The sequence below is a fragment of the Hetaerina americana genome, unplaced genomic scaffold (genome assembly GCF_022747635.1).
Source record: "Hetaerina americana unplaced genomic scaffold, ioHetAmer1.1.p SCAF_2, whole genome shotgun sequence".
In the NCBI taxonomy this organism is placed as follows: Eukaryota; Metazoa; Arthropoda; class Insecta; order Odonata; family Calopterygidae; genus Hetaerina; species Hetaerina americana.
The window spans coordinates 54,169,529-54,197,210 of NW_027286763.1; the positions used below are offsets into that span (position 1 = coordinate 54,169,529).

Here is a 27,682-nt window from a genome sequence, read left to right on the forward strand (position 1 = left end):
TAGTTAGAGCTGAAAAAATGCCAGGCTATTCCGAAACCACACTCTCATGATAGGTAGAATGAACATTTTCGCATTAATTGGAAGGTAGCTCACAATCTGAAGACATGCACCATATTTGCTTTGCCGTAAGTTATTCTATTTTGATTTGAGTAAAAATAAGGAAATATAGTAAATTTTCTAAAGATTAGGTACGTAGATTATAATCTTAGTTGTAATGCGAAGAAAACATTATCAATGCCGGAACAATTAGCAGAAGTATGCCGCATTTCTTCCGAGGCATATGAGCTTTGAACTTAATCACAATAACTAACTTGAGCCTTCATTTCTTTACTCTTGGCAATATCTACTTACACTGCAACTCTTTTCTACGTAAAATCTTTCCTCGATAAAAGACTGCAAGATTCAATATACCTATGCACAATTAAATGCCTGAGGTAATACTTTAGGGAGTCGACACATTTTCCTTGGAGTCCAGATAGGTTGAAATTTTCATTTTGCTGCGTAATTTTTTTGCGTTAAAATCAAAACAAATGAAAGCGAGGTCAGACATCGTCTGGCGAGTCTTACGCATTTTGACAGTGAGATCTAAGTGGCCGTGATCTGTATACCCAAGCCGATGCAGCCGTTGGACGACTAAGTCGTTGTCAAGCAGTGCTTTCTTGTTCAAATTTTCAAAAGCGTTCGGATTCATATATTCACAGAAATCAATTGTGAAGCTGAATGTACCGTAATTCATGAGTGTGTCTAAAGCTTAATATTTAAAGGCAAAGGATTCTCTGGTCTGAATTTCAGACGAGAGGTAGGATATGGATTTTTTATTCTTCAAATGGTTATTTCAAGCATACGAGTATATGCTTTCACTTCATAGGAGCAAACAACCCTCTTGTTTTTCAGACAAGAGGAAGGAATACGGCTTAAATTCTCGGATGCTTCAACCCTCAGTATTAATAACCTTATACCTAGTTGTAGATGCTAGATTGAAAATTAAGTTTGCATAACTTAATGAGTTAGCTATACTTCTTTATAATTTCTTATGCTGATTAATGCTTTAGTTTTGATCTTAAATGTTCCAATAATTTTTTCTGCTCACATTATTTATCTGACTCGTTTTCTCATTCAAAATAAGAGGGTAAAAAGACTTTAATTATCATGATAAAAAGTTTAATACGTCCCAAATTGATCTTAAATTTGAATAGCATCTCAAATCTAAGTTTTCTTTCGACATAAATTCCACAGGTGTTGTTTAAATATTGCTTAACTCTGTTCCAAAGATTAATCCTCCGCCTTTGAAAAATTTTAGTGTCACACGTGGTATCTCAATCATGTTTGGGTGGGAACTACAATTTCTTACCCCATATTTTTGGTTCTCTCCTCATATAAACCCTTTCGAGAAACTTCACATTTATTTTAAAACACACAATCTCATAATAATCTTCCCGCAGCCATTCCGTTAAATCGTATCATTTATGCATATTCAACAAATTGCAAATCTTAATGTGATTTTGACAAGATATGAAACAGTTGCAAGATATGCAATGGTTTTCTTCCTAAGTTTTTGAAGGTCTACAGCATAATCCAAGCGCAGTTTACCGTAGACATTGGCGGGCTTTTGTATATCTCGAGCCGGACTGAAGAATTCTTTCCCCTGTTTGGACCCTGGTATGAGGTCCCCCTTTTTATTTACTACAGTTAGGAAAAGGAATTTTGCATTAAAATCGACGTGGGCATCGTCCTCAACACGGCGGACCGAATTAAAACGTTTTGCCGCATGGACACGCCAAACGGGCGATTTTTATCCAGGCCCTAATCCGAAGGGATGAGTTAACGAACGAGAACTGTACATTTTACGTATTTATAATGCATACATATAGATGATTCTTATGAACATTAAGGTAGGAATAATTTATCTTTCACTCATCCCCGCATATAAATGTTCTGTAATTTTTCCCTTTTCATTTTATTTATGATGGGGAATCCGATAAGTCTAGATAACTTCGCACTCTTCTAAAAAATAAGACAGACACCTACAAGGCTACTCGCTTACGGCATCCCCGGAAAGGCGCACTTCGTCCACGTGTCAGGCAGTCTTTATCCGATCGATGCTTTATAACGGACCGGCACAGCACACCCGTGGTGCGGGCTGTATACCGACCCAGGCAACTCTCCCCCTCCGGTACTAGGCGTAAGTTTTAACGAGACACGATGTAGGAGTAAGGACGCCAAGAAACAGGTCTCGAAAACAACTTGGGAGACAAGGAAAAATGTGCCCCGCCATTCTTTCAAGGTCATGTAGATATAATACCATTCCGGTGATAGTTGCAGGACGAAGGGCAGCTCACTTATCACCTCGACCCATCCGCCCAAGTATCTGGACTACAACTTAACCACGCGCACAATAATGAAGTTGAATTTTCTTATCCAACTACTAGATAACCGCTAATTGCGTTCCGGTTCTCATGCTGTAATATCCATCATGAAATCTCTATGTTATCTCGGACCTGAACAATGGCGAGCCACACATATTTCTATCGAAACCGTGAAATTAAAATAGATTTTGGCCGAGAATACAAAAGATTAGGACGTTATCACTAAACATGGACCTCTTTTATGCCATCGAACATCATCTCCATTTAAAAATCTGTGAAGAACGTAATTAGTTAATGTATCATACCTGTAAAAATAGTTTTTGAAACAAAATCTTTCTCAAAATATTCGCTATTTTCCGAAAACCTTATTGCTAACGTTTTGCATACAAAATGTTCTCTTTAAGGCAGTTCGATAGGAAGTTCAAATATAATTTTAATCAATCCCTTGTTGCTAGTTGATCACAGAAAATATTTTTTCTGGGATTTTTCAGAAGGATTATATCATTCAGGTCTCCCTTGCACGAATTTGGAGACTCAAATCACCGAAAGCGAAGATGTCGACGCTGACGTCATTTCTCAAAACGTCCAAGACATCGAGAGTGAAAGAGACACCACAGAGTATAGCTGACTGAGCGTATTCCAGTGATAGTAATTCAATTATTTGGATAAGTTCAGCATAACCTTCGACAACATATGTCAAAATGAGGCACATTCTGCGAACGAGTTAGATAAAATAATTACACTTTACGAGACAACTAATATTGAAAAAATGAAACAATTTTTCCCCAAGCGCGGTCGCTTTCAGTAGTCTTATTCTCCGCGAGAAAAATGAAAACTTACGTAAATTTGTTGGTTCTGCACTTAATCCCTCTAATCGTACTGTCACGATCTCTCATAGCGTAGTACCTTGAGGCTATTAACACATTTCCAACATAATTCCTAAAGAGACCTCCCAATTTATTCAAGATTTTTTATATGCACCTTAAACTGCTCCGTAAGTGATTCTCGACATGCTTCATCAAAGAATCTACTGTTAACACAAAAAAGGATTACCTATTACTTCACGGGAAACTCGTTACGCTAGCGCGGACATCTGATGGTGATTCCGAGAACTACCCTCGTAGATACGATACTTAGCTCATCATAACAGCGTTATACTAATCAATCCCCTCTAAGCTTTATAATATCTCATTCTGCAATCAATTCAATTCCATGACGATCCCATACACTAGCAGCATATTCTAAATTGGGTATAGCTAACTAAATATTGCACCGCTCTTTAACCATTACATCATCTTTATCAAATACTCTTCAAATGAGTCGTAATTTTTTGCTAGCTGGTCAACATATTCCCCGTATATGTTTCACCCAGCGGGGTCGAGAGTAAGGGTGCCGTTTTAGTATTCAATCAAGTCTAGACTTTCTATTTCAGTATTTTTGATGCACTAGGCATTCGGGAGAGAATATTCCCATCCCAAACATTCATCAATACACATTTTTTATGCTTGATTATAAATTTCACGTGGTGCATTATGGTCATTTGCTAATGCCACTTTATTTACAGGACTAAGGATATCTCCACAAACCATTGCGCCATCTACACACAAGCTTATCTTACTCTAACCACGGCGTCAATGTCCTTAAGGTAAAGAAAGAATAAAAAACAACCTATGACTTTTCCATGGGGAAACCTTAATTGAATTCGACTGCATTAGATCTAACATTATAGATAACCGCCCTCCGTACTTTGTAAAACCGCGTCCCAACATATTGTGGACAAAAAACACAATGCGTACATCGTAGCATCCATCATTTCGGAAACCGTGCTGATTTTTCAGCGATAAATCCTGATTATGGAATGACTTATGATTGAACAAACAATTACATGTCCTTTGACCTTGCATGGTATGGATGTGAGGAAGCTAGGCTTGCAATTGCTAAGTTTCTCTCTATCGCCACCTTTAAACACAGGTGTTACATTAGTTTCTTACAGTCATCGGGAACTTTTTAACCTATTAGGGACTTCTTAAATATGATTTCTAGATACGGCGCTATTTCCGACACTAGTTCCTTAAATATGCGGGCTGTTATTTGGTCGGGTGAGGAGGATTCACTTGAATTTAATGTTTTAGCATAGCAAAAGGAGCATCCGAATAGGTGGTATCACAAGGAGGAGTGAGACAGGGATATGGTTTTCACTCATGCTTTTTCATGTAGCAATAGGCTGGGGAAATGGGAAGAGAAGAGTGGAAGGGGCTGGAAGTCAGAATCGAAGTTGGCCGAGATTCACAGATGACCACGTGTTATTTAACCAGTCTTCAACGGGTTTGCCAAGTTATTCGCGGGGTCCATCACAGTTCTACCTTTATTATTTGATTTTGCACGTGGTTTTGTTCCCTTGTACGGGTGGTGATCTAACATCCCCCGCCACACGCCCTTACGGCGATTTGCGGCGTATTGTGTGGATGTAGAATAAGTAGGCCATTTCTAACAATAACAGTAGCATTCTGAAGCAGTAAGACACCGTTAAAAATACCCATGCAGAAAATTGTAATTAGCACAGACGTTATTTATCTAAATCAAAAGTGTTTTAGTTCAAAGAGGAACACCAATAGGGGAAAAAGTATGCTTCAATTTCCCATTTTAATTCTCGCCTCTTGCGTGGCGAGAATGTTTCTGGTAACTGCTCCAATTTCGATGACGAAGGTTCAAATTAAATTGAGATTCTAAATCTAAGGTAATAATACCATGTATGAGAAAAAGAGCGAAATAAACAACACCCGCCACAAGAAATTATGATAGCAAAACGCGAATGCAATAGTTGAGCAAAAACTAAAATAACAGACTCGCAACCAACCTCCATGCTAGAACAAATAGAAAACAAACGTCAATTAATATTTTAATAATTACCCCTAAAATCTCAAATGACGAAATGTAAAAGGCTGTAGATTAAATTAAATAGAAATCTAAAAATAATATAAAAATGAATCCAGAAAACAATTAACACACTTGATAAGAATACCCTACTGTTATTCAACAACTTGCGAAATGAAAAAAAAACTAAGTTTAACTACACAAAAATTTAATTAATCCCTAAAAATATTAATTGTGAAACTATAAATAGTACGACAATGAAGCTTACCGACAAAAATTAAATAAGAAACCGAATGATGTCTACGAAATCTCAACGTATTCACACAATCATTATCAACTCTCAAACCTTCCAGCCTGGGCGTTCTGCTTCCGAAATTTTCTGATATTTGTCGTCTTCCCTGTTTGGATTCTCGAATAGTTAACTCAAACTATTAGGAACAGCCAAATATGGCGGAGAAGGATTAAGGAGATAAGACCATGTCCTGCTCTTCATATAAGCAAACGAGGGGCCAACAGTTTAGATTACCATCCGACATGGACTGTTGTGCATGAATCTCTTACTGACGACATCCGAGTACCTCACAAAACTGCTATCTACACGCATCATTTAATCTATGGCCAAAGTACGCGTTTCATTGAAATTCAAATCAATCCAAAAATTTCTGGAATTAACGATAGGAAAGAATAACAATTGGGATGATCAAAGTAAATCAAAATGTACACATTTTAAATATAATCAAATAAATTATCATGGTATTTGGGTTTCCATCTACTACATTCGGTAAAGTAGTAAAATGTAAATTATTGAAACATTTATGCCATTCTTTTGGTGTTGATACAAATCTAATCGATTCTTCATTTGTAGCCAAATTGTAAAATATCAACTTTCGCTATTATCAGATTCATAGTTGTTTAGTAAATTAGCCCACCAAATAAAAATCACATGCATGCGCACAAACATACGAGATTCTCATGCTTAGAAGCATCTTCAGGAAATATGGTCAAAATATGATCTGATGACCTCAAAAAGTTTATTTTCGTTTCTTTCCGTTTTCATTTTACAATCCCAAGGACATATTTTTCGACAATGAGTTATTGTATATAGCGTACGAACAAAAATAAAAATCCGCTGAAAATCACGGATACAAATCCAGGCCAAAGATTCAAATCCTAATCACGGCTTGAAATACACGCGTTCTCCATCGTTGCTTCCGTTAAACTCATTTTAATCGAAGTAACAATAGTAAAATGTTAGCCATGTGTAGGCATAGCCTCACAAAAATACCAGTGTTTCACTATGTGAAGCCAATAATAGTTCTCAGTATAAATTGATGATAGCCTCTGTTAATCGAAAGAATTTTTATAAACTAGGCATTATTTTAGTTAGTTACCTTTACTCGTGACAATTATGTCTCTTGGTGTAGTGCGTTGGGGGGGGGGGGCGAGGGAGACTACTAGCTAATATGGTAATATTATTTCTCTCTAATGAATTTTCCTTATACAGTCACACTCACATGGACTGTGTGGTGGCAGGGTTTGTGCGTTCTGATGACCCCTAGAGATGTGCTGGAGGGAGCAATCAGTGGTTGAAGCATGAATAAATAAATACGCTCACTTAAAATTTTGTTCAAAATATTATAAAAAATCATACAGATAGAATGATCTCAAGGCATTCAAGAGGATCAGAATAAATTCCCCAGCGTTCATGCAGAAGTTAAGATACATGCAAAACTCTCACGACCAATACTACAAAACCCCTATTAACTACCCCCGGCCACATTCTCTCGCGTCATATCCAGTGAAAATATTGCTAGTTCTAACAAACGACCCACATGGTTTTTTTCGCACCTACAAAGGTCGGGACGACGAATTAAACAGTTCCAAAAAAAAAGAGGAAGGAAGCATATCTCATGAGGATTAGTGCTAATGAAAACTGGAGGCGAGACGCCGCCGCGGCCACAGAAGGTTACGAGTGAGAAAGCGAGATGCTATCGCCCAAGCGCGGGAGTAACGGTGATGAGGACTTCTATCGGGGGCGGACAGATAGATCTCTGGATCGGAGATGAGATGGGGGTTTGGGCCTCGCCCGATTCTCAAGGATGTGCGTGGGTCACGCGTTTTGGACAGCCAGGTGGCGTGCGGCACAAAAAAAAAGCAGTGAGCGCCTCGAGTCACGCAGACGGCTTCCGCTTCTTACCGTACAGGGAGATATTAAGCCGTCACTCGCGTACAAATACATTTGATGGCGTGCATTGTTTTTTTTGGGGAGAGTGAGTAAAAAAATATGCTCAACAATTACGACGAAAATCAGTGTAGGGAATCGGTAAACTACAAGGTAGGCCATGCATATAATCCTCTTAACTTTTCGTCGGCGATGATGGAAGATAAAATTTAATTGGCAAAATAAAATATGACAGACCACGGATACTAAAACCGAACGTTAAACCAGATTTCACGAGTCAAATAAGTTGCGTATTTACATGGAACAATTATGCTGTCCCCAAAGTATTTACAGCCATACGCTACACATGCACACCGATACACTTTACACATTTACACCCGTACAAATAGTTTGTTTTGTTTGTTATGCTTTGAATCCTTTCAGCATTGAAAATTAAATTAATTATTTACAATACACTTGCAAAGAAAGATGCATTGCAGTCATTATTTCCATAGTTTAACTAGCACACATTTTGTTATAGGTATCTGATAAGAACGTTACTTTTTCTATTTTGATCTCAAAACTTATTCTTCTTGATATGCATAAATACTCATTTTAATAATTGCTTAATACAAGTTTCAAAGTTATGTATTGAAACAAAACAACCGGCATTATTCGATTTTAGTGACTTTGACAGAACGTTGATTAGTCGAAAATTGTTTTCAAAATTAAAATATGACATTTCTTAGATACGCATAACCGGCTGTATAATAATTGTATTTTTGATAGATTTTTGTGCTGGAGTAATTGAATTATTCAGTTCACTAAGATCTTGACACAATGATTTATACGAGCGTTATTTAAGGCAGGCGGCCGCTATGCCAGAGAAAGGCAGACTGCAGTGTCCAAGCATGAGAAGCAGATAAATGGAAGCAAGGCCATTTCTTTCCCGTACGCAATGGCGACAAAACTGAGCAGGTGAATCACAATTTTCATTATGAGCACAGGTGCCTAATCGAATAGAATATCATGTTTCATTGCATATAAAATGAAATTTAAAAATTTGAGTATTCCAGGTGCTTAAAAGTATATGTTCACATATTTTCAATCCTTCGCTAATGCAAATAGCGATCTGTAAAAAAGAATATCCAAGCTAGAAATTTAGATAGTTTGGAATTTCAAACATTTGCATAGTTCAAAAGCTTCACTCATTCGAAAATTGAAATCATTTTCCAGCAATTCCATTTTACAAACATCATTTACAAATTTCCAAAAATACTTTAAGGTTTCCTCTCCGAAAGATATTGGAAGTTTATATAGCACAGTAGTGGATGCAAATTAGGGATAAACAAATAGTATCTTTGGCAATTAGATTTCGTTAATCGAAAGGATTATTCTATAAAAAGAGCCGCAAATTTATCATTAGTGACAAACCTATGAGTATAAGGGAGAAACAAAAGATTTTTACTAACCCATTGGCCAATAAAATAATCGTTTCCACTATTTTTCATATAAATACTAAAAATCTTACTGAGTCAGACTCCTCAATCTATTTGAAAAAGGTTTCTGAATTTTACTACCCAAATGAAGCTTATTTTTTCAGGGTAAGCATAATTTTAATTATCTAATTACACACAAAACCAATAAATGTCTTTCATTAAAAACATCACGTCAACCCTTCCAAGGTCAAGATTTAAATTCTGATACAATAAAAACAATCATAATACTTATTTTTTACCCCATCATCCTTAAAGTGGTGGCTTAGAAATTAAGATGCTGCTCTGACATTAAAAACGACTTTTTGTCCGACGCAATTTTTCGGTACGACTGAGATAAATTTTTAATTGTATCAGTCCCATTAAAATTTTAGTTCGTGAGAGCCAATCTTTGAGGAGAGCCACTGTGATTAATACATCTCTCGTTTGCTTTTATGGAATCAAGACCAAATAAATTCGTCCATTCTCTTGGAACACCTCTGGGACATTCAGCCACACAAGGATTGTCCTCAGAACAAAACAAGTCCTTGAAAGCAAACAGGTTTGCCTCAGCAGGTAAAAAGATTTCCAACCGATTTTCCACCGTCAATACAGTTTTACTTCTCCATATGGTTCTTGCGTGTATAACAGTACGAATACCGGGATTATTCCAACCAGTCATATAATTGGAAAAGTGACTTGTTAAAATAAAAGCTTGAGGATGCCTGAAACACGAACCGACACCATTCATAGATTTCTAAAACCGATGAGGCATGCAGCGTGTGATCGGCGATCGAAATTACGAAACCCCCAGGACCTTGAAAAGTCACAGAGAGTTAGTAACCTTGAGGGATTTCTTTTCCTGGGAAACGGGGAATTTTGCGAAATGAAACAAAAGGCAGAGGGAAATCAACCGACAAAGGATGCAGGTGAGGGACAAACTGTACCAGGGGTGGTTTTGGGGCCGATGGGCGAGGGTCAAATGGAGGGGATCGGTTGACGGGAGATGCGGTGGCCCCTGAATTCGGGTGAGAATCACTGCCATCGACGGATCGCGTGCTTGGCTTTGGCGTCCGCGACATCGTCTGAGACTATCCGAGGGAGAATTAGTGGGGGAGAAGGGGGAAATGGGTAGGTGGGACGCGCACAAGTCGCGAGGGATATTCCGGAGCATTAGGGAGGGAAAAAGGGCAGAGGGATGGAACGTGGCCGCCGGACGAGGGGAGGGAGCCTCCTCGAGCGCGGCGCCCACTTACGCGCGGTAGGCGGACGCCGCAGATGGATAAAAGCCATTCGCGGGGCTCGTGAAGAATGGCCGAGGCGTGACTCGAATGAAGGAATGGTTTTAGAGATCGAATATTGCACAGCCCGCCGCCGAAATCTTTTTGTCGGGCATACGGCAGTTACGCAACGAATCCATTCTTTTTTTGCTTCACTTGTCACGGGTTCCCTCTCGGCTTTCTAAGGAACTTCATTCCCAGGTGAATTTCGATAAAAAACTAACAAATTGCAGAAGGAACTGGACGTTTTCGAATCAATTTTAGCGTCTCGGCCGCTTACAATTAAATCAAGTTCCATCGCAGTCAACGGCAGAAGTTGGAGAGTACCGAGAAAATATATTTTAGGCTCTTTTCCTTCGCACTGAATAAGTCCAAGCTGATAATATTTATGTTTAAAAATAAATAAACATAGATATTTACGTGCATTTATACAATTTCATTATATTTTTCATTCCAATTGTGCATATCAGTTTCTCATTTCACCTTTTGAGCAAATATCCGGTAACTCTTCTAAGGTGAAATGCTGCTTTTAATCATAAGGACCATTACTGAATGCTGATAGGTAAAAATTAAAAATCGTTCTGGTTCAAATTCTCAAAACATTATCAATGCATTATACTACGGAGCGACTCGGACATTGGCGTTCAATTGCACTGCGTTACTTTCAGTAGCAAGCTATGTACGTAACGGAGTCCATTTAGTGTGAAACACATATGTATTTCTAGTCCTAAAAGGTTCCTACCACAATCGATGAAATACTGAAAACAATGGGTTGCCCTCAATGAATTTACGCTGCATGGAATTTAATGTGAACTACTCAATATTCAGGCCCCGTCTTACTAGCCGGGTTTCCGTTCATTTCGCTCGAGAAGACGTCCGATTCAACTCGGATGCGATTTCTCTTTTTGGCACCCTTTCACTCGATAGGACTCAGAGAAGATCACATAAGACTCGGAATACATACTTACAACAGTCATTATCTTTTCTTCTGTAAATTCAAAAGTATTTTTTCCCGTTTGGGGACCCAAATTTTCGAGGCAATGCAGTGTCTATTGATATACCTGCTTGGTGATACCGTCTACTATCACCGAGCCACCACTTCGCGCTGTGATGCTATTATTTAAATACTATTAGCTCATTTGTTTATCTTACTCTCAGAGAACGAATGCCAACGTTTTATTTACCTTTCGAAAAATGTATATTATTTTTTAATTTGATAGATTTTTGTGCTTAAAAGTTTGATTTGTAGTTCCTTAATATTGGATTAATTTATCCAAAGAGCCGAATTTTATTTAAGGGGTGCATGCGTACTATGATGTAATATTCAGGCTTTTTGTAATTCACAGGGCAAGGAATGACCCCGAGCAATTAATTTATATTATATTCTCTTTTTTATTTCCCTCAATGTGCCTTAACATACTTTTATAAAGTTTGAATTTTCTGTCCACAGAAATGCCCAATCTTTCATTTACCTCTCCCCCTTAATCTTACTCACAGATATAGTGTGAGGGCATTAGCTATATTTTTCCTCGTTTCGATAAACGCCAATTTGCTGGCAAAATGTAATAAAGAAGTTCCCATAGGGTGAAATGTTTCCTCCATCAAATCAAATTTCTTAAAGCTTCTAATAAGTTAACTGGTGTAGTCCTTCCTCAACCAACATCGATATCTAAACGTATTTTAGGTTGGTCCAATATTCAAGGTTAAAATGCTGACAGATATAATGATGCTCTTGTTCCAATTGAAAGAAAAAATGCTCTACCAAAGGTTGAACTGAGATTCATTATTCAATGAATGCAGGTATCGCGGAGATTTATTTTGATAGTCAGTGAATTTGAAGTAAAAGAAAATGTAAAACTATACACAAAATTTAATAGCATTACTATTGGTCATGAAAAAAATAGCTTTACAACTGGAAGTAAGGTAAAAATTTCTTGAAATACAATTCCATAGGGGGTAGTCCTATCACGAAGACCATTTTAAATTGGATGGTATGTTCGTCCTGGGCTCAGTGAATTTTGAATGTGTAGTTTCCCTTGTACTTCTTCGATGTTTCTCAAATTAAACTGAGTCATGGACCTCATCAAATTCTTTTTCAATGTTTTATTTTATAACCTTCATTAAAATGATCGATTCAAATAAGTTATTCAGGCTTCCAAGAAAAGAAAGATGTATTTCCTTTTTCAAAGTAATACGGGTGGACAAGTAAGGACTCCAAATCCCGACGACAATTAAAAAAAATATTTCTGATCCTTGCTGTTACTAAGTTAGGAAGTGATGGATGTAGGAAAGGAATCCGTGGTTGCTAAGTCTATTCAACACTAAATTTCTTTCTTATTCAGATTTTTCGCCGTTTCATATTAATCTTACTTCCCGATAAGGCCATCAAAGAAAACCAGACCTATTAAATCCCCTACATGGAAGCAATATGAGGAATATCAAGTTATGAGTACGTTGTCTGTTTCCTAGACGCTTTAAAGGGAAAAATAGGGGATAGCTTGAACCATATTCACCTTTCAAAACACCGGAGAGGACGTGAACGAGAGCGCCGAGTTCACAGTTCACAAGTTCACATTTCAGAATTTTTGGGTATTTACACCCAAATTTCCATTAATAATTTAATATTCGATGCTATTGTTCCAAATGCCTTGCACCTTATAATATAGGTCCAACTCCTCTAATGCAAAACAGAATAATTACGCTTGGGTTAGGTCATATTGTAGCTGATTATGGGAATAATGAGATGGATTTCTTTATCATCTCCTTCAACTAGGGTATCTAATAAGTCAGCTCCCACAATATACAGGTAAAAACAATATAGAACGAAGCCACTGCTCACAGGACAAAAAAGTGAAACTTTTAGAAGGAATTCCACGTTATTGAAGCATTTTTTGTTTTGCTTCCCTAATGAACAGTCTGGGTCGTCACGTTGATCTCAGGGAGATGATTGAGTTATATATATTTGACTATAACAGTGTCATGAAACTCACAAGTTACATGTTTTTTCAGAAGCGGTGAATTGATTCAAACTGTCATACATACATATTTTCAACAGGTATAGTTTTCTTGTTCCTGAAACTCCAATGCGAGCTATAAACTCTTTTGAGTTCATCTTTCTAAAAATATATATTTGAGTAAAATTATAAGAAATGAAGTAAATGGACAAATACTAAGTCCAAATATCTCCAACTTAAAGTAAGAGTACCTAAAAAGAGCAAAAAAATCTTCGATTGTGTAAATATGTTCAAGGAAAAGTCAAAAATAAAAGCATACACTAATAAATACCAGAGAAAACTTTCAATGATAAGATAAATCATTTGGTTCAATATAAGTTTCCAGGAGTATCAAAGTAAAATTGGGTTGATATTTCACCATCATTAGACAACGTGATTAATTGTAATTTTAACTATGTAAATCCTTCTTTTTTCTCACAGAAACTTGTGTTATTGATTTATAAATATAGATCAAAATCAACGGCAAATTTAACATAATAATTAATCACACTTAAGTTGATTCACGATAACTAATTTTCATCACTCATGATAATTAATCATATATTCTTATAGTGCCAATGATTTTAATCACTCATCAGTGCTCTACTAAGTATTTTGCGTGCCCAAAACTTACGAGCTACAAAAAATGTCCAAATCCGCGTCTTTTCTCATAATAATAAGCCAATGACAGCACATTATAAGTTAATATTGTAATGCGGTACGTACATGCAAAATGGAACATAGTAACAAAGAGTGGGTCCAACGGAATATCGACGCATACTACATACATAGAATGTTAACGGAGTAGCTTAGATGATGTAATTTACAAGACATAGCCGAAATTTACAAATATGGAGATTCCCATTTTAGTGTTAACTTTAGATGATTTTCGACATTCCAGAGATAAAATTTAAGCAACTTGTTTCCGTTTTATTTGATTATTACTTATTTTATTGGTTATACTGTATATGCAGTTACTTCAGCAAAAATTGACACAAACTGCGGTCACAACTTTTTTTAGGATTTTTACTTCACAGCAACGTAATATTCTTACTTTTAACTCAGATAGTTATAGATATAAATAATTATTTTCGAATGATCAACTAACAATTTAAGCGTTTTCCCAAAATAAGACTTATCCAATTTATTTCAAGTATAACTCCCCATTCGCTCCATATTGAAATAACAACTTTTCACAAAAAATAATCTTTTCACACGTGGTCCTGGAATATATATTTTCTGCGATTAGAATTTAAAGAAAACATATGCCAGTGAGAAAAAAACGGAAGTAAAAACTTTAATGCTATCCAGCAACGTAAAATCCGAGAGAAAAATGTACATTTCCAAATGCCAAGCACAATGAACAAGTAGGAAATAGAGGCACACACGGCTGAACACTATTATCGCACCCCACTGCTTAGGATGCCTCCATGTACTTTCTTTCCGTACTAGAACAATATGCAGATCCGTGTAACATGAGCTCCATGAAATTATCAAATAATCGCGTACGATTTTGATTTTATACCACGATTTCTTCGTCGAATTCATGCATTCCATTCAAGGGCTGGAATAAAGGATAATGATCGACTGCGATAAGCTGCTTAACCCTTTTCACCCAGACGTTGTCCTCTGCACTCGAAATGAAAAAATCTTACGGGACGAGGTGCGGGGCAGGAGGGTGAGAAGAACACGGGATCGCCGAGGTGATCGGGCCGGAAGGGTGAGGGACAAGGATTTGCGTTTGACACCCGAGAAGATCTTAGATTTGGGACGGGAAGAGACCTAGATGGGCAATATGGCATTTTGAGGTTCACACTCGAAGGGCGTGGAAGTGAGAGGGGCGGAAACAAAGGGAAGGGAGAAAAGAGGAGTAAGGGCAGGAAGGAGGAGGCGTGGGCGTCACGGCGTGTCGTGAGCGAGGGGAAGTGGTAAAACGCCACCACGTCAACCCCTTTTCGTTTTTGGGGGGTCTTAAGATTTTTTGGATGTTTGAGAAAGGAGGGGGGCGGCGGGGGAGTGGGTTTGTATGCAGAAGCGATGGCCTCGGGGCAAGGAAAGAGGTGTGAGGTGGGCCAAAGTGCCAAAGGATATAAAACCCTGCGGGGACTCCACGGAGACATCAGTCCTCACACGGTTTGCTCAGAGAACTCATAAGGATTCATCATGAAAGTACTGGTGAGTAAAAAAAACGACATTTTCCCTCAATTACCAGCTTACTCGGTAATTTTAAATGCTCGGTAATTATTTTTTCTCAGCGCGATCGCTTAGTTCTCTATCGAGTTTTATTCCTTCTTTGCCATTTTATCCAAGATTTCTGCAAGTGATACCGGGAAAAAGTCTAGCTTTTACAGCTTCTTCATAAGAAATATACAAAGGAAAACTACATTTTTTAAATTCATAAGAAATCACATTTTGTATTTATTAACTCAATATAAAAATCGAGAGGCTAGATATTCTAGGGTTTAACGATTGTTCATTTTATTTTGGTGGATATTATTTGACAAAGCCTCCTCAGACGATCGAGACCTGAATTATTCTTCCCTTCAAGCTTTAAAAACAATTTTTCTCGTTTGCATTTTTGATTGCACATAAAACAGGAAAATTTCCAGAAAAAGGTAAATTTAAGCATCAGTAAAATAATGTTGGGGAACTGTGTTTAATGTCTACTCTGAGAGAATAGCTTATCAGCATGTACAAAATTCAAACTATTCAGCATACATATTTTATGGAATTTTTCTTTAGAATCGAGAATTTTCTATCGGTGATTTGATATGTTACTTATATTTCAAATTTTTGAACGAGTAGAGAAACTAAGCAAGGGGCACAATGGATGTTCCATGAACAGAAAGCCATTTTCTAGTGACATAGCATGACTCGGCATAACTAAACGGAAATCGTATCGGATCCAAGACAAGAACTGAGCTGCAATATAGCAAACGATGAATTTTGCACGGAAATTGAGTAACTTGGCATGGGAAAGGAACTCGTTCATCGATCGTGTTCGTCTCAAATGGGGGAAAGTGGAACAGAGCTAGGAAGTGACAAAGATCTATAGGTACTGAAAAAATATCACTCCAAACCACAAGAAATTGTTGGCAATAGTTAATTTTTAATTTGGTGAGTTAGAAATTCCACCAGAGACATATCAGAAGAAATCAAGAGGCAAGCAGACTTGTCAGAAATGAATTCAATCGTGTTCTAGCCAACTTACTTAGACTTACATGAGAACCTTCGGTGAGACACATTCACAGGTTTGACTAAAAAGTCAAGTTTTTGGTTTTGGAATCGGTAATGCACATATAAATCACCCATGGATCCTATTTTCAGTTCAAATTAAAATAATCTACTTCTTGCTGGCTTATTAACGGGATTTACCAATATGCCTTTAACCCGCCTTCATGTGTTTGTTTTCATAACCTAGTACCAAACTGAACTGTTTCTGTACAAGATGGTATCGAGCGCTGAAATGGCAGTCGACAACACTCTGTGACAGATTAGAAAATACTGGCGAAACGCTTTTCAACTTCAGGTAAAGGCTAAAGTTAAGAATGATATAAGTTTATCACACCCAATGAGAAATGTTACGTTTTGAATAAATATCGCATTTTGGCGAGCACTTACCCAGACTCCATGGAAAATGAGAACGGGCTATGGAGCGCGACTTTAGTAGTGACTCATAGTCTGATTTATATTTTACTACACCCACTTGGACTGAGACATCGCAGCATTACACCAATGAAAGCGTTCGCCATCCTACGGTTCGTAATGGGATCAAAAGAATAAGCCTTCTTTCTAATAGCTTTAGTTGAAATGTCACGGATAATTTTCAGGTTCACAGTCCATGTGAACGCCAAGGACGAAACAACGGTGAAGTAAAATACGAAGGTATTATTAGCACTAATCGTTTATCCCGGATATCAATTTTTGTTGCAGGCTACTTCAACATTTGAAATTACAGAATACAAATTGCCTATGAATCAAGACTTGGAAATGTGACACTATTATTGAGGAATTCCCAATTGAAGTGAAAGAACACCATCTACCTAAAATGTCGCAGATCTCCATAAATATCGTTTGAAAAGAGAGCATTGAGAGTTATCGAGTGCTGATTAATACATCATATTAATGCTTTCGGGGAAATTAATAAACTGAAAAAGCATATTGGTGCACCCGTATAATTCGTATCTCCAGTCTCGTTCCTTCGATGTTTCGTTTCAGCTTTCTCAAGGAAATCCAATAGAGATTCAAATCTTTTCAAAGAATCGTTATTCGTACCGAGTCCCGTCAGCAAGGATAAAACAACGACCTTTATATTCTTTTCCTCTTCACCAAGTAGAAAATTTGGTACGTTAAAGATGAGTATTTCATCAGACTTTCGGTGGGTAGATATGGATATGGTGGATAGTTTTTATTCCATTTAGCTTTTCGTCGCATCATTACTTTGGACTTAAGCGCATCTAAGAAGTCAGCACAGAGGCAAAGGGCCATTTACTTGCTTCGCTTCACAATGTAAGGCTGGTATTATAGTTTATATTCAAAACGTTCAGTATGCCAACATCTGTATTTAGTTTGTAAAAACGACGTATACAAATGTTATGATCCCAAAAATACGAATAGGTAATTACCTAAAGGCTTTAGGAAACAATTTTGTACCTCAGATGTTTCATGAAAATTAAGTTAAATCCACCTTTAAATTGGACAATGGCTTTGTAAAACTAAGGATATACACATGAAAGTGGGCAGGTATATCTAATGAAAGCGTGACTATTACTAGTACTGTAGTTAAGTAATGAGTAATTATGAACTTGAATAGGAATCAGTAAATAGAATTGCTTCCATTAATTGTTACCCTGAACTATAAAAAATCCTACTTTATCGCCTAGCTTGCTCCTCATCAAACAATATACATAGTATAACATACATCCTTTTATTTTGCAAATAAAATGTTTACGTAAGATCACACACATATGATCACATAGAAATAGCATTGGTAGCCAAAAAAAAGGTGATTTTTTCCACATGATTTGCTTAAATTGAATAACCATTCCATTTATTTTTACAACCAAGAATTCGTCTCAGTAATTAACTAAAAAGCGATTTAATTTACCTGAAAATTCTTGGGAAGGGTAATGGAAAATCTTGCATCCAGAACTAGCAATGTTGTTAGAAGTAAATTAAATGCACAGGTTATAAAAAAGAAGTATCTGGAATGCGTAGAAAGCACATCAGATAAATATGTGATGACAGAATAGCTGCTTTGTAATTAGGGCATTGGGCTACTGACCAAAGGGCCCGGATTCAGATCAAGGAAACCTTTGCATAAACCTTTTGCATACGACTCTTGGCATACTCAGCTTCACCTGAGGTCTGCTCGGACATTTCGGCTGCGACTTGGCCCCATGCTCAGAAGTGTGTATTCCACTAAGTGCGTATTCCATTTATAAGGGTATCGTACGATATAAGTTCACCCTCACCTATCAAGCATCGTTTGGGTGCTGCGGCTTTTATTTCATGATGCTTTTTCCCTCCAGGCTTGCATCGTCCTGGCCCTGGCCACCGTTGCCCAGGGAGTCGAGGAACCCATCCACAAGGAGAACCACGAGAAGAGGGGCGCCATCGGTTTCGGTTATGGAGGATACACCGCACCCGCCGCCGTCGCTCCCTACGCCGCCGCCCCATATGCCAACGCCCCGTTCCCCTACAGCAAACTGTCCGTCGCCACGCCCGCTATCGCCTACACAACCGCACCCGCAGCCGTCTCTAAGTTCGCGTATGCTGCACCAGCCTTGCAGTACGCCGCTGCGCCCGCCATTACCTACGCTACGGCTCCCGCCTACACCTACCCCGCACCCGCAGCGGTCACTTACGCCGCCGCCCCCGCCTTCCCCTACGCCGCCGGCCCTGCCTACCCCTACGCCGCTGCACCGGCGGTCGCTAAACTGGCGGCCTACGCCGCGCCCGCGGCCTACACCCCGCACGCCCTCCAATACGCCGCGCCCTCCGCCATCGGCTACGGCGGCTACGGTGGCTACGGCTACGGCCTGGGATACGGCCCCAAGTACGTGCGCTGAGTTCGCTCCCCCGTCACCAGGGCGACCGGCGAAAGGATGCCGGGCCCGCGTCAGCCAGCCAGTGGACGCGGCGCGCGAGAATCCTGCCTTTGATATTCTTCCACCCTTTAGAGAACGAGAGAATTCACTGGGAATACTTGTGCTCATCTCCTTCACGTATCTCTTTTTATTAAATGCCATTAAAAATAGCACGCTGTGGTGTAGCATGTTGTGAACATTATATGTGTGAGTGTAATTATTACTGTGTTATTGAGTCATTTACAATTGGTTATGTATGTAAGCCAATAAATGATCATTAGAAAAATATATTCTGTCCTACTATAATGGATACCAATATCCAAAGCAAAGGTTCCAGTCTATTTCTACACCCTGAATTAGTGAGGAAATAACAGGGCTAACCCAAGTAACACAAAAAAGTGAATCAGCTTGAATTATGATATTTAATTTTTACGAGGGCAATAATCAAGTGGATTCAAATAACAAAAATAAGTTATTTTAAAATACATAATAAAAAAGGCAGTGACGCATTTAACATTCAAAAACAAGGTCTCAAACGCTGATTATCTCAAAAAACGACCATTTACGATCGTTTCCACTTTATCCTCATTTTTTATGAACTTACAGCTTATACCGACCTTCATCACGTGAAAGTTGTTAAGAATGCGATCATGCGTGATTTCTACTCATTTTAAGGACTTCAGAGGCAATGCAAGCTCTGAGCGAAAAGATACGAGATATGGAGAGATGAAATGGAGCTTAAACTAGAAAATTAGATGATTTCTTTATGGTGACTAGAAACTCCGCTCCGAGTGCAAAGCTGAAGGTGAGTTCACCAGCTTGCTGCTGTGCACTTGGATTCGGGAAAACATAAAACTGAAAAAAAAAGCTGACTCCTTCAGCAAACCCAATGAGAAAGACTTACTTTCAGAGTTATTCAGTAGACATTCTTAATACTCTTTAAGAGAACTAGTGACTGGAGTGACAGTGAGTACTGCAGTTATAATTCCTGATTTCTTATTCGTAAATGCAGCCTCCCTTCAGAAACGTTTGAAGAGTAGCAGAAATGCATTCAGCTATCTACGAGGGTCATCCGGAAAGTAGTACCCGTTCGTGAAATAAAGACACAAAAGTAAATATTAACAAACATAAAAAATTTTATTTGAAAGAGGATACTTTAAACTACTTCTCAACATAATCTCCAAGCAAATTAAGGCATTTGTCATAACGTGTGACAAGTTTCTGTATTCCTGCTGCATAGTCCTTCGCCGCCAGCTCATTGAGATACGCGAGGGACCCATCTTGCACAAAGTTTTGCATAATGCAGATGGTGTTTAACAATTTCATGAACAATTGTTCGAGAAACATTGGGAAAATGCTCACAGATGTCATCAATTGTGACGCGCCGATCGTTCCTCACGAATTCGTCAACTGAGCTCACCAGTTGGTCTGTAATGACAGACGGTCTCTCCGAACGCTCATCGTCGTGTGTGTTCCCCCTCCCCATGTTGAAGTTGCGACACCACCGCCGAACAGACGACTCGTCCATTACATTGTCTCCATACACCTCCTTTAATTGGCGATGAATATCACATGGGCGAACGTTTCTTGCATTGAGGAATTTAATCACTGCCCTCACTTCACAACTGGCGGCGTTCTCAATTTTTTTAAACATTGTAAACAATCACAGAAACAACACAGGCAATGCTAGCGTCACGCAACTTGGCTCAGAGAAGGCAGACAAGCCACTGAAGCTATCTGACCTCGTCCAGCGGCTACTCGCGTCGTCAGCACTTCATGCGGCACGAACGGGTACTACTTTCCGGATGACCCTCGTATTATCCTCGTCATCTGAGTATATATGAGTAAGGTTAGTATTTAACTCTACTATTCTCATATTACATGATCAAAGTCGAGAACATAATATTTATTACGCAAATTGCATTAGCATTTGCCATAATAATCCATTTCATATGTGTAATTTATTAGGCGTGTCAATGCGTTTGAAAAGCATGGACGGAAAAAGAAAGATATGCAGTTTTCGAGAAAGATAAAATGTAATTTAATTATTACAGTAGGAGTTCATAAACTGGAGCACGTGTAACAATTTACTTAAAAATAGTCAATGTAGTAGAGACATAAGAAGAATTACGTTAGACAAAGACGTTTTCACCAAAAAAGAGAATTGATGAAAGAGACGTTTCTTAAGGATATTAAGAAAAGGCTTGTTAAAGACTACGATATGGAGCGCAGTTTTACATGGCAAGGACACATGGTTGTCGAAGCAAGGTGCCAGGCGTGGATTTGAGGCTTTTAAAAATGCGGTGAGGAGGAGGAGGATGAAAACGATGAAATGAACAGAGAGGAAAACAAACTAAGTAGTGATAGGTACTGTTGGAGAGATTTTTGGGAAAAATGCAAAGAAGGCAGGAAAGACAAATACAGGGCGTTTTTATTGGCGATGGGATGTTGACGAGAGAACATTAGGTAAGCAAGAAAGTGGTAGGACTAGGACAGTCATGCTGGACGGTATGAAGGGTATAAGGAAGTATGCGCAATTGAAGAAGAGTTAGTTGCAGTATCGGCTGTCAGTTTGGTTTGTCAAGATAAGCAAATAAATGAATCAATATACTGTTGTAGAGTCTGTGTTCATCCAAAACCTACTTTAAACAGTAGAATGTCATAATAATATTAGCTTTAATTTACAAGTATGATAATTTCCAAGTTAGTACCTATTTAACAAAGGACTGATGCCGAAAGAAGTTCGGGATAAGGCACAAGGCACAGGAATAATTTATCGCAACAATAAAGTGAACATCAAGCTTTCTCCAGGCCTTACAGTGGTCATTGTAAGCCAGTAAGAAAAGCGGTTCAAAAAAGGCGGTTTAGAAGTAATGCAGTTATCAATAATGGAAGACAGCTAAAATTAGAAATAGGTAGAATTATTTTCTGAGCTTATATTATGGAATACTTTTATCCACGCCTGTACTAAAATCTACCTTTTATTTGAGTCAAATCTCTTGTCGAGGTTTCGATTCAATCCCGGGAGCGCGCCTCGACCGAATACCTGGCGGTAACGCTAACGAACAGCGGCTTTCATAGCGGGAAACGGAGGAACTAGAACGACGAGAGGAAAAATATCACGCAAATTTGAAAATTTCAGCCAACAAACTTCCAACCTTATTGGACCAGAATAGAAATCAAGGGAGATATAGATATTTTAAACTCGTCAAGGAGATTCACGATTCCTTGTATAATATTTAAAACAGCAATTTTTCGATATTTATTTTGTTTTCCAAACAAGGGAAACCAACTGCCGTTCTCAAGAGCCAGCTATTGGCCAAAATCAGTTTTTAAGTCACGTCCGTCGACTTTCATTGGTCTAATTTGCAAGTATTAATGAGCAAATATTGTCAAATAAAATGGATCTACTAAAAAAATATTATCTTCACAACCTATTGAAAATCTAAAAAGAGATTTCAACGAACGTCCCTTCGCATAAGCCATTGACTATACTGCACTTACGTAAAAGCCAATTGCTATCCTAATGTCAGTGGAGTACACCGCGTGAGTGCGTGGAATAATCGGGGAAAAGTGATGGGATGTTGAACCACAACAGGGACAACACGCGAGAAAATAAGTAAAATGGCCAGCGGAGAGTCCGGGAGAGGAAGATTACCACAAATCATACGCCACTCCAGTTACCTAATGTAAAACTGAGTGAAATGACTACTTTATTTACATCACCTCGATCCCAGAGACATGTATGCCATCAACCGGGTGGAGGGAGACGTGAAGACATGTATCGGTATTTACACAAAAGTCCCCACGAGTCACCTTATCATGATGTATAGTAGGGGGTTAAAGAACACCATAATTAGCAACGGAGAGGAGAAGTCTATGAACAGGAGATGCGTATTAATTTGTGACTTACAATTTTGCATCTTGGTTGTAAACTGCGAAATACCAGAAAATCCTTTGAAAATATAAAGTGACCTGGAAAGTTCGTGATTTTAATGTCAATTGAGGATTCTTCCGAAATGGCCAAAAGGTAAGAGGTACTTGCTCCCATTGTGACAAGGCATTTTCATTATATTTACAGTAGATAATTTATATTTGCTATTTACAGGCCTGTAGCTTGAATTTGAGATTTGACCGTTATTATGAAATTATGAAAACCAAGGAATTGGGATGTGCACATTTTTAAATAGAGGGCATAAAACTAGGAACACATTAAACCCCATAATATCATCAATTAATTAGCAATTCATTCTTTTCCCATCAACATTTGTCATGACTTTTACCCAAACTAGTTACTATTCAGTAACCTTTTTTACATATTTATAAGATAACTAACCTGTATAGAGAAAAAAGAATACCAACTAGATTATTTGCCTTCATATCAGCTAAAAATAGGTACTGCAAATATATCCCTTCTCTGAGTAACACAACAATCTATCAAAGGCTGTTAACTCACCTATTTAAGGTAATAAAGCCGGTACATCTCCACGAAATAATTAAAATGACCTGCGTTATCTATCACTCCGTTTTCAAATTTTGAAGCCTCCACATCCAGATTAAAATAACAACATACCAGCCATACATCATAACTTCAATACGAGTAACCCCTACTCCCGCTCGGCCAACTTTTCGAATCACATTCTCTGAAATGGTTCAAATTCTTCATTGAAAATATTCGATAGCTTGACAATTACACGCCGGAAAATAAGCACAGTTCCCATACCTAGAAAAACGCTGCGGTTTCAGCACCATTCTAGATTGGAGAAACGATATCGTTGACGATAGAAATGATGAAATTCAAAGAAAGCTCAAGTACTGCAAATAAATCACCTAACACGCCTGCTAACAGTTATGTGGCAGATCAAGACTTAACTGCCCTCTAGAATTCTTTAATGGGCGACGACATTTCACCGCGTTAATTGAAATCAAAGCGCATTTCGTTTCACTTTGTTTCGGTTTTTGGCTTACAAGGCAGCCAACTTGATATGATCAAACAAATGAACCAAATATTCCTATTTGAATTCCGTCATCATGATACACGCAAATATTTAAACAGATACAATTAAAAGTAGACAACGAAATCGTTAACGTTAATTTATTAACCTGCGGTAGAACACATTATTTTTATTATAAAAGTAAATCCAACTAAAATGGCAATAAATATCCCAGTTACCATCCAGGCTGCGGCAAACATAGCTTTCGTAAAAGTGCCACTATTAGGTGGGTCAGTGTTCGCCAAAGTCTACCCTGGACCGCAAGGAAACCAGCGCAGTGTTAAAGGCCAATGTTTATCAACGTATTTCCTTTTAAATTATCTCCGCATGTAATGAAATCTTATAATTACCACAGTCTGTATCCCAAAAATTACTTTGAAACACATCCAACACCTTCAACAAAAAAAACATCCGTTTGGAAGAATAATAAATTAATGTCTTCATTGGGGCGAGACTGAGACTACATAGTCCCTTCTTCAACCTAACCCCTAATAAGAACATTTAGGTTCTCCACAAATTGGAACCCCTCAGATGCCATATTCTTTCAATTCAAATGAAATAATTTTGTCAATATTTCTAACACGAGCAACATGTTAACACAATTGATGGAATTTGTATAACTGATAGCAAGGAACACAAAGAGTGCCACATTTTTATTGATACGCTGTGAATGAAGTTTAAAGAACATAGTTCTAAATATTTCGTATCAACCGGGCCTTTACTTAAACAAGCCTCGTTCACATAGATGCATTTACTTCGAGAATAAAATGAAATTAACGAAATGTGGTCCGATCCATTAAAACCCATATTATCGGGGTTTGAGCGTAAATAGGTGGATCACCCCTCATTCCTCTAAGGTTGCATTTCGTTTAACCTCCTGGAAAATTATTAATCGTGCGACTCTAACCTTGACTAATTGTCTGTTATTTATATTGAACACCGAGAACATAGTAACTTGCTAAGATAAACGGATTTGTCAAAACAATTGAGAGAAAAAATCTCTTTCCCAATCATAATTCGTAATTAAAGCAGTAGTAGGAAGCGCTAGAACAGTTGCGTGTTTAGGTCACCATTTTAAAATGGCTTTCCCTTTATTCGCCAATCTTTACACTTTCTCGGTCTGTAGCTACTTTGTAACACCTGTTACAAAATTGGTAGCTGTTACAAAGAGCATTGATTGCAGAAACTGCAAACATTTCACAAAAAAGACAATCGGAACGTTAATTGGGTTGATTTCCGGTACTGATTTTAAATGGAATAATAAAGGTGTAATCTTTTAAAATAATAAATCATTAACGTGGTTTTCGAAACTGTAAATTGTATTAATCCATGAATATGTAATCGAAAAACGCCTTTGCTTTAAGCGTATCCAGTAAACCAAAGTAATTAGATATATGCCTAGGAAACACCGTGCTTCAATCAGCAGAGAGTTCAAGCACTAGTCGACTGCGATATCTGAACAGATGAGATAAAAATATTTTATAACCCTATTAATTTTTAACTCTGGCCAACGTAAATGTATAGATAATCAAAATGTGGTGCTACCGAACAATGATGAAAATTAAATCAATCGTCAGGTAGACAAATTAAGGAGTACTTCGAAGATTTAAACAGAGACATCCATGAAGGACCCTTAGAGTCATGAGAAATACCAATTCAACATATCATAAAGCACCAAACCTTACTTAAGGGCAAAATTCAAGTGATTATAGGAGGGTAGAATTAGAGAGGAAAGTCAAGGATGAATCACAAGAATCAAGTAATGGAAGAAGTCAGCGCAATAAACAACGAGGGAATGAAAACGTTTAAAGGCTACAGGACAACTTGGAGAGTTGACATTTATTAATCCTCCATTGATAGTCTATTGGTGATTACTCCCTCACTATATTTATATTCTCTTTCTAAGACACTTGAAAAAAGTATGAATATAATAATTGGCCAATAATTAGCCAATCCCAATCGTCCATTATGATTAGAAATACTCAATGAAAAACGTCTAAAATCTATCCTATAAGTTCTTCTATTTTAAAACAAAATATTTTTAATTAATACTGATCCACGAAAACGATAAATGCCGGCAATTAAATATGATGTACTCCAGGAAGAACAATACCACTATATACGAGAGTATTAATTCCCATTAATGATTCCGTCCGTTGAATTCCTTGTGTTAATGGAAAACCTCATTATGGATAAGTCACCCCTTGACAGGAAGGTGTAAAACACTACGATACTTAGACTTGTTTCATTAGAGTGAACGAAATAATCAATGAAGCTCAGGAAAATAATAGCAGATGTACCCAAAAATCCAAACTCTTTATTTATAACATACAACATTGGACGTAAAATTAATATTATGTCGGATATCATGCTCTTCACTTATGTTTAACCGTTTTTAATAAAAATGCAACAACTTAAGAAATATTAGCGAGAACTGTAAAAAGATTAAAACACCATTCGGCATTTCAAATTCAACAAATTATATCAGTCCAGTAGAAACATACCGACCTGTTAAAAAAAATAAACCTTAAATAGAACGCAGGCATTCTAAATTAGCAAGTTATGGTTATAACCCGCACCTGTAAGGCTAAGAGAATTTTTCACAAACTAAAATACAAGACTCGAATCAGTAATGATTAAGCGGAACGTGAGAGGCTATAGAATGCTCTAGTTAGAAATAGTTTCTAAAGGATAGGCAGTTCTCTGGAAAGATTTATTTAAAGAGAATAAGCACATTATCTACCATTCCCAAGGAAATTATTTCTCAATTTAAGAGGCTCCGTCCACATGAAGCGATGGAGATGATATTTGTTCGCGTGATAACACAATATTTGGAGTTAAAAAGGAAGTGACAAGTTGGCGCAAAATAAAAGGCTATCAAAGAATGTTCACCTCCTCCGAAAACATAGATACCCATTGTTTCGCAAAAAAAACAGAAAAAGAATAAATCTGTTTAGTGAGGGTCTAAAAGTGCACGGAAGTGAAATAACAGGAAAGAAATCCCACGTCAAAAAAACATCGACCGTGACGATCAAAATGAAGGATGAATGCCACAGAGGTTCGTGGGTCAGGAAGCAACGGGAATTCGGGTAACACAAGAGGAGGGAAGGAGTACACTCTTGAGTACGTATGTCATTGAGAAATTGCGACATGAAGACATGAATAATTCACCGTGCCAGGAATTTTGAAACTTACTTCGATCAAACTCTGATTTATCAGACATATTGCTGGCAGCACAACTGGCTGGCAGGGACGTCATTTCGGGTTCCAAAGACGCTCAAGAATGATTCTTAATAGCGAAAAGCTTAGGTGAACTTTAAATTTTATAATTTCTTATAGATATATATATATATATGAGTTATTTTTAAAATAGAGTTGCAAATTCAGGGTAATTGCTAAGATGAATGACCAAAGATTTCAAGGGTGAAATGTCAAATTTCAGTTGGATTG

The 27,682-nt window shown here is 37.8% G+C and overlaps 1 protein-coding gene across 1 annotated transcript in view; it reads left to right on the plus strand.

Annotated features, from left to right (window-relative positions):
• The first annotated feature begins 15,186 nt into the window (after nucleotides 1–15,186).
• The window catches only part of LOC139688102 (vitelline membrane-like protein), a 43,581-nt gene continuing 31,085 nt past the window's right edge, over nucleotides 15,187–27,682 (plus strand). Inside the window, exons 1-2 of the mRNA XM_071585528.1 lie at nucleotides 15,187–15,282; nucleotides 18,681–19,189. Of these exons, the coding sequence (XP_071441629.1) occupies nucleotides 15,187–15,282; nucleotides 18,681–19,189 (605 nt within the window). The remainder of the gene's footprint in view (nucleotides 15,283–18,680; nucleotides 19,190–27,682) is intronic.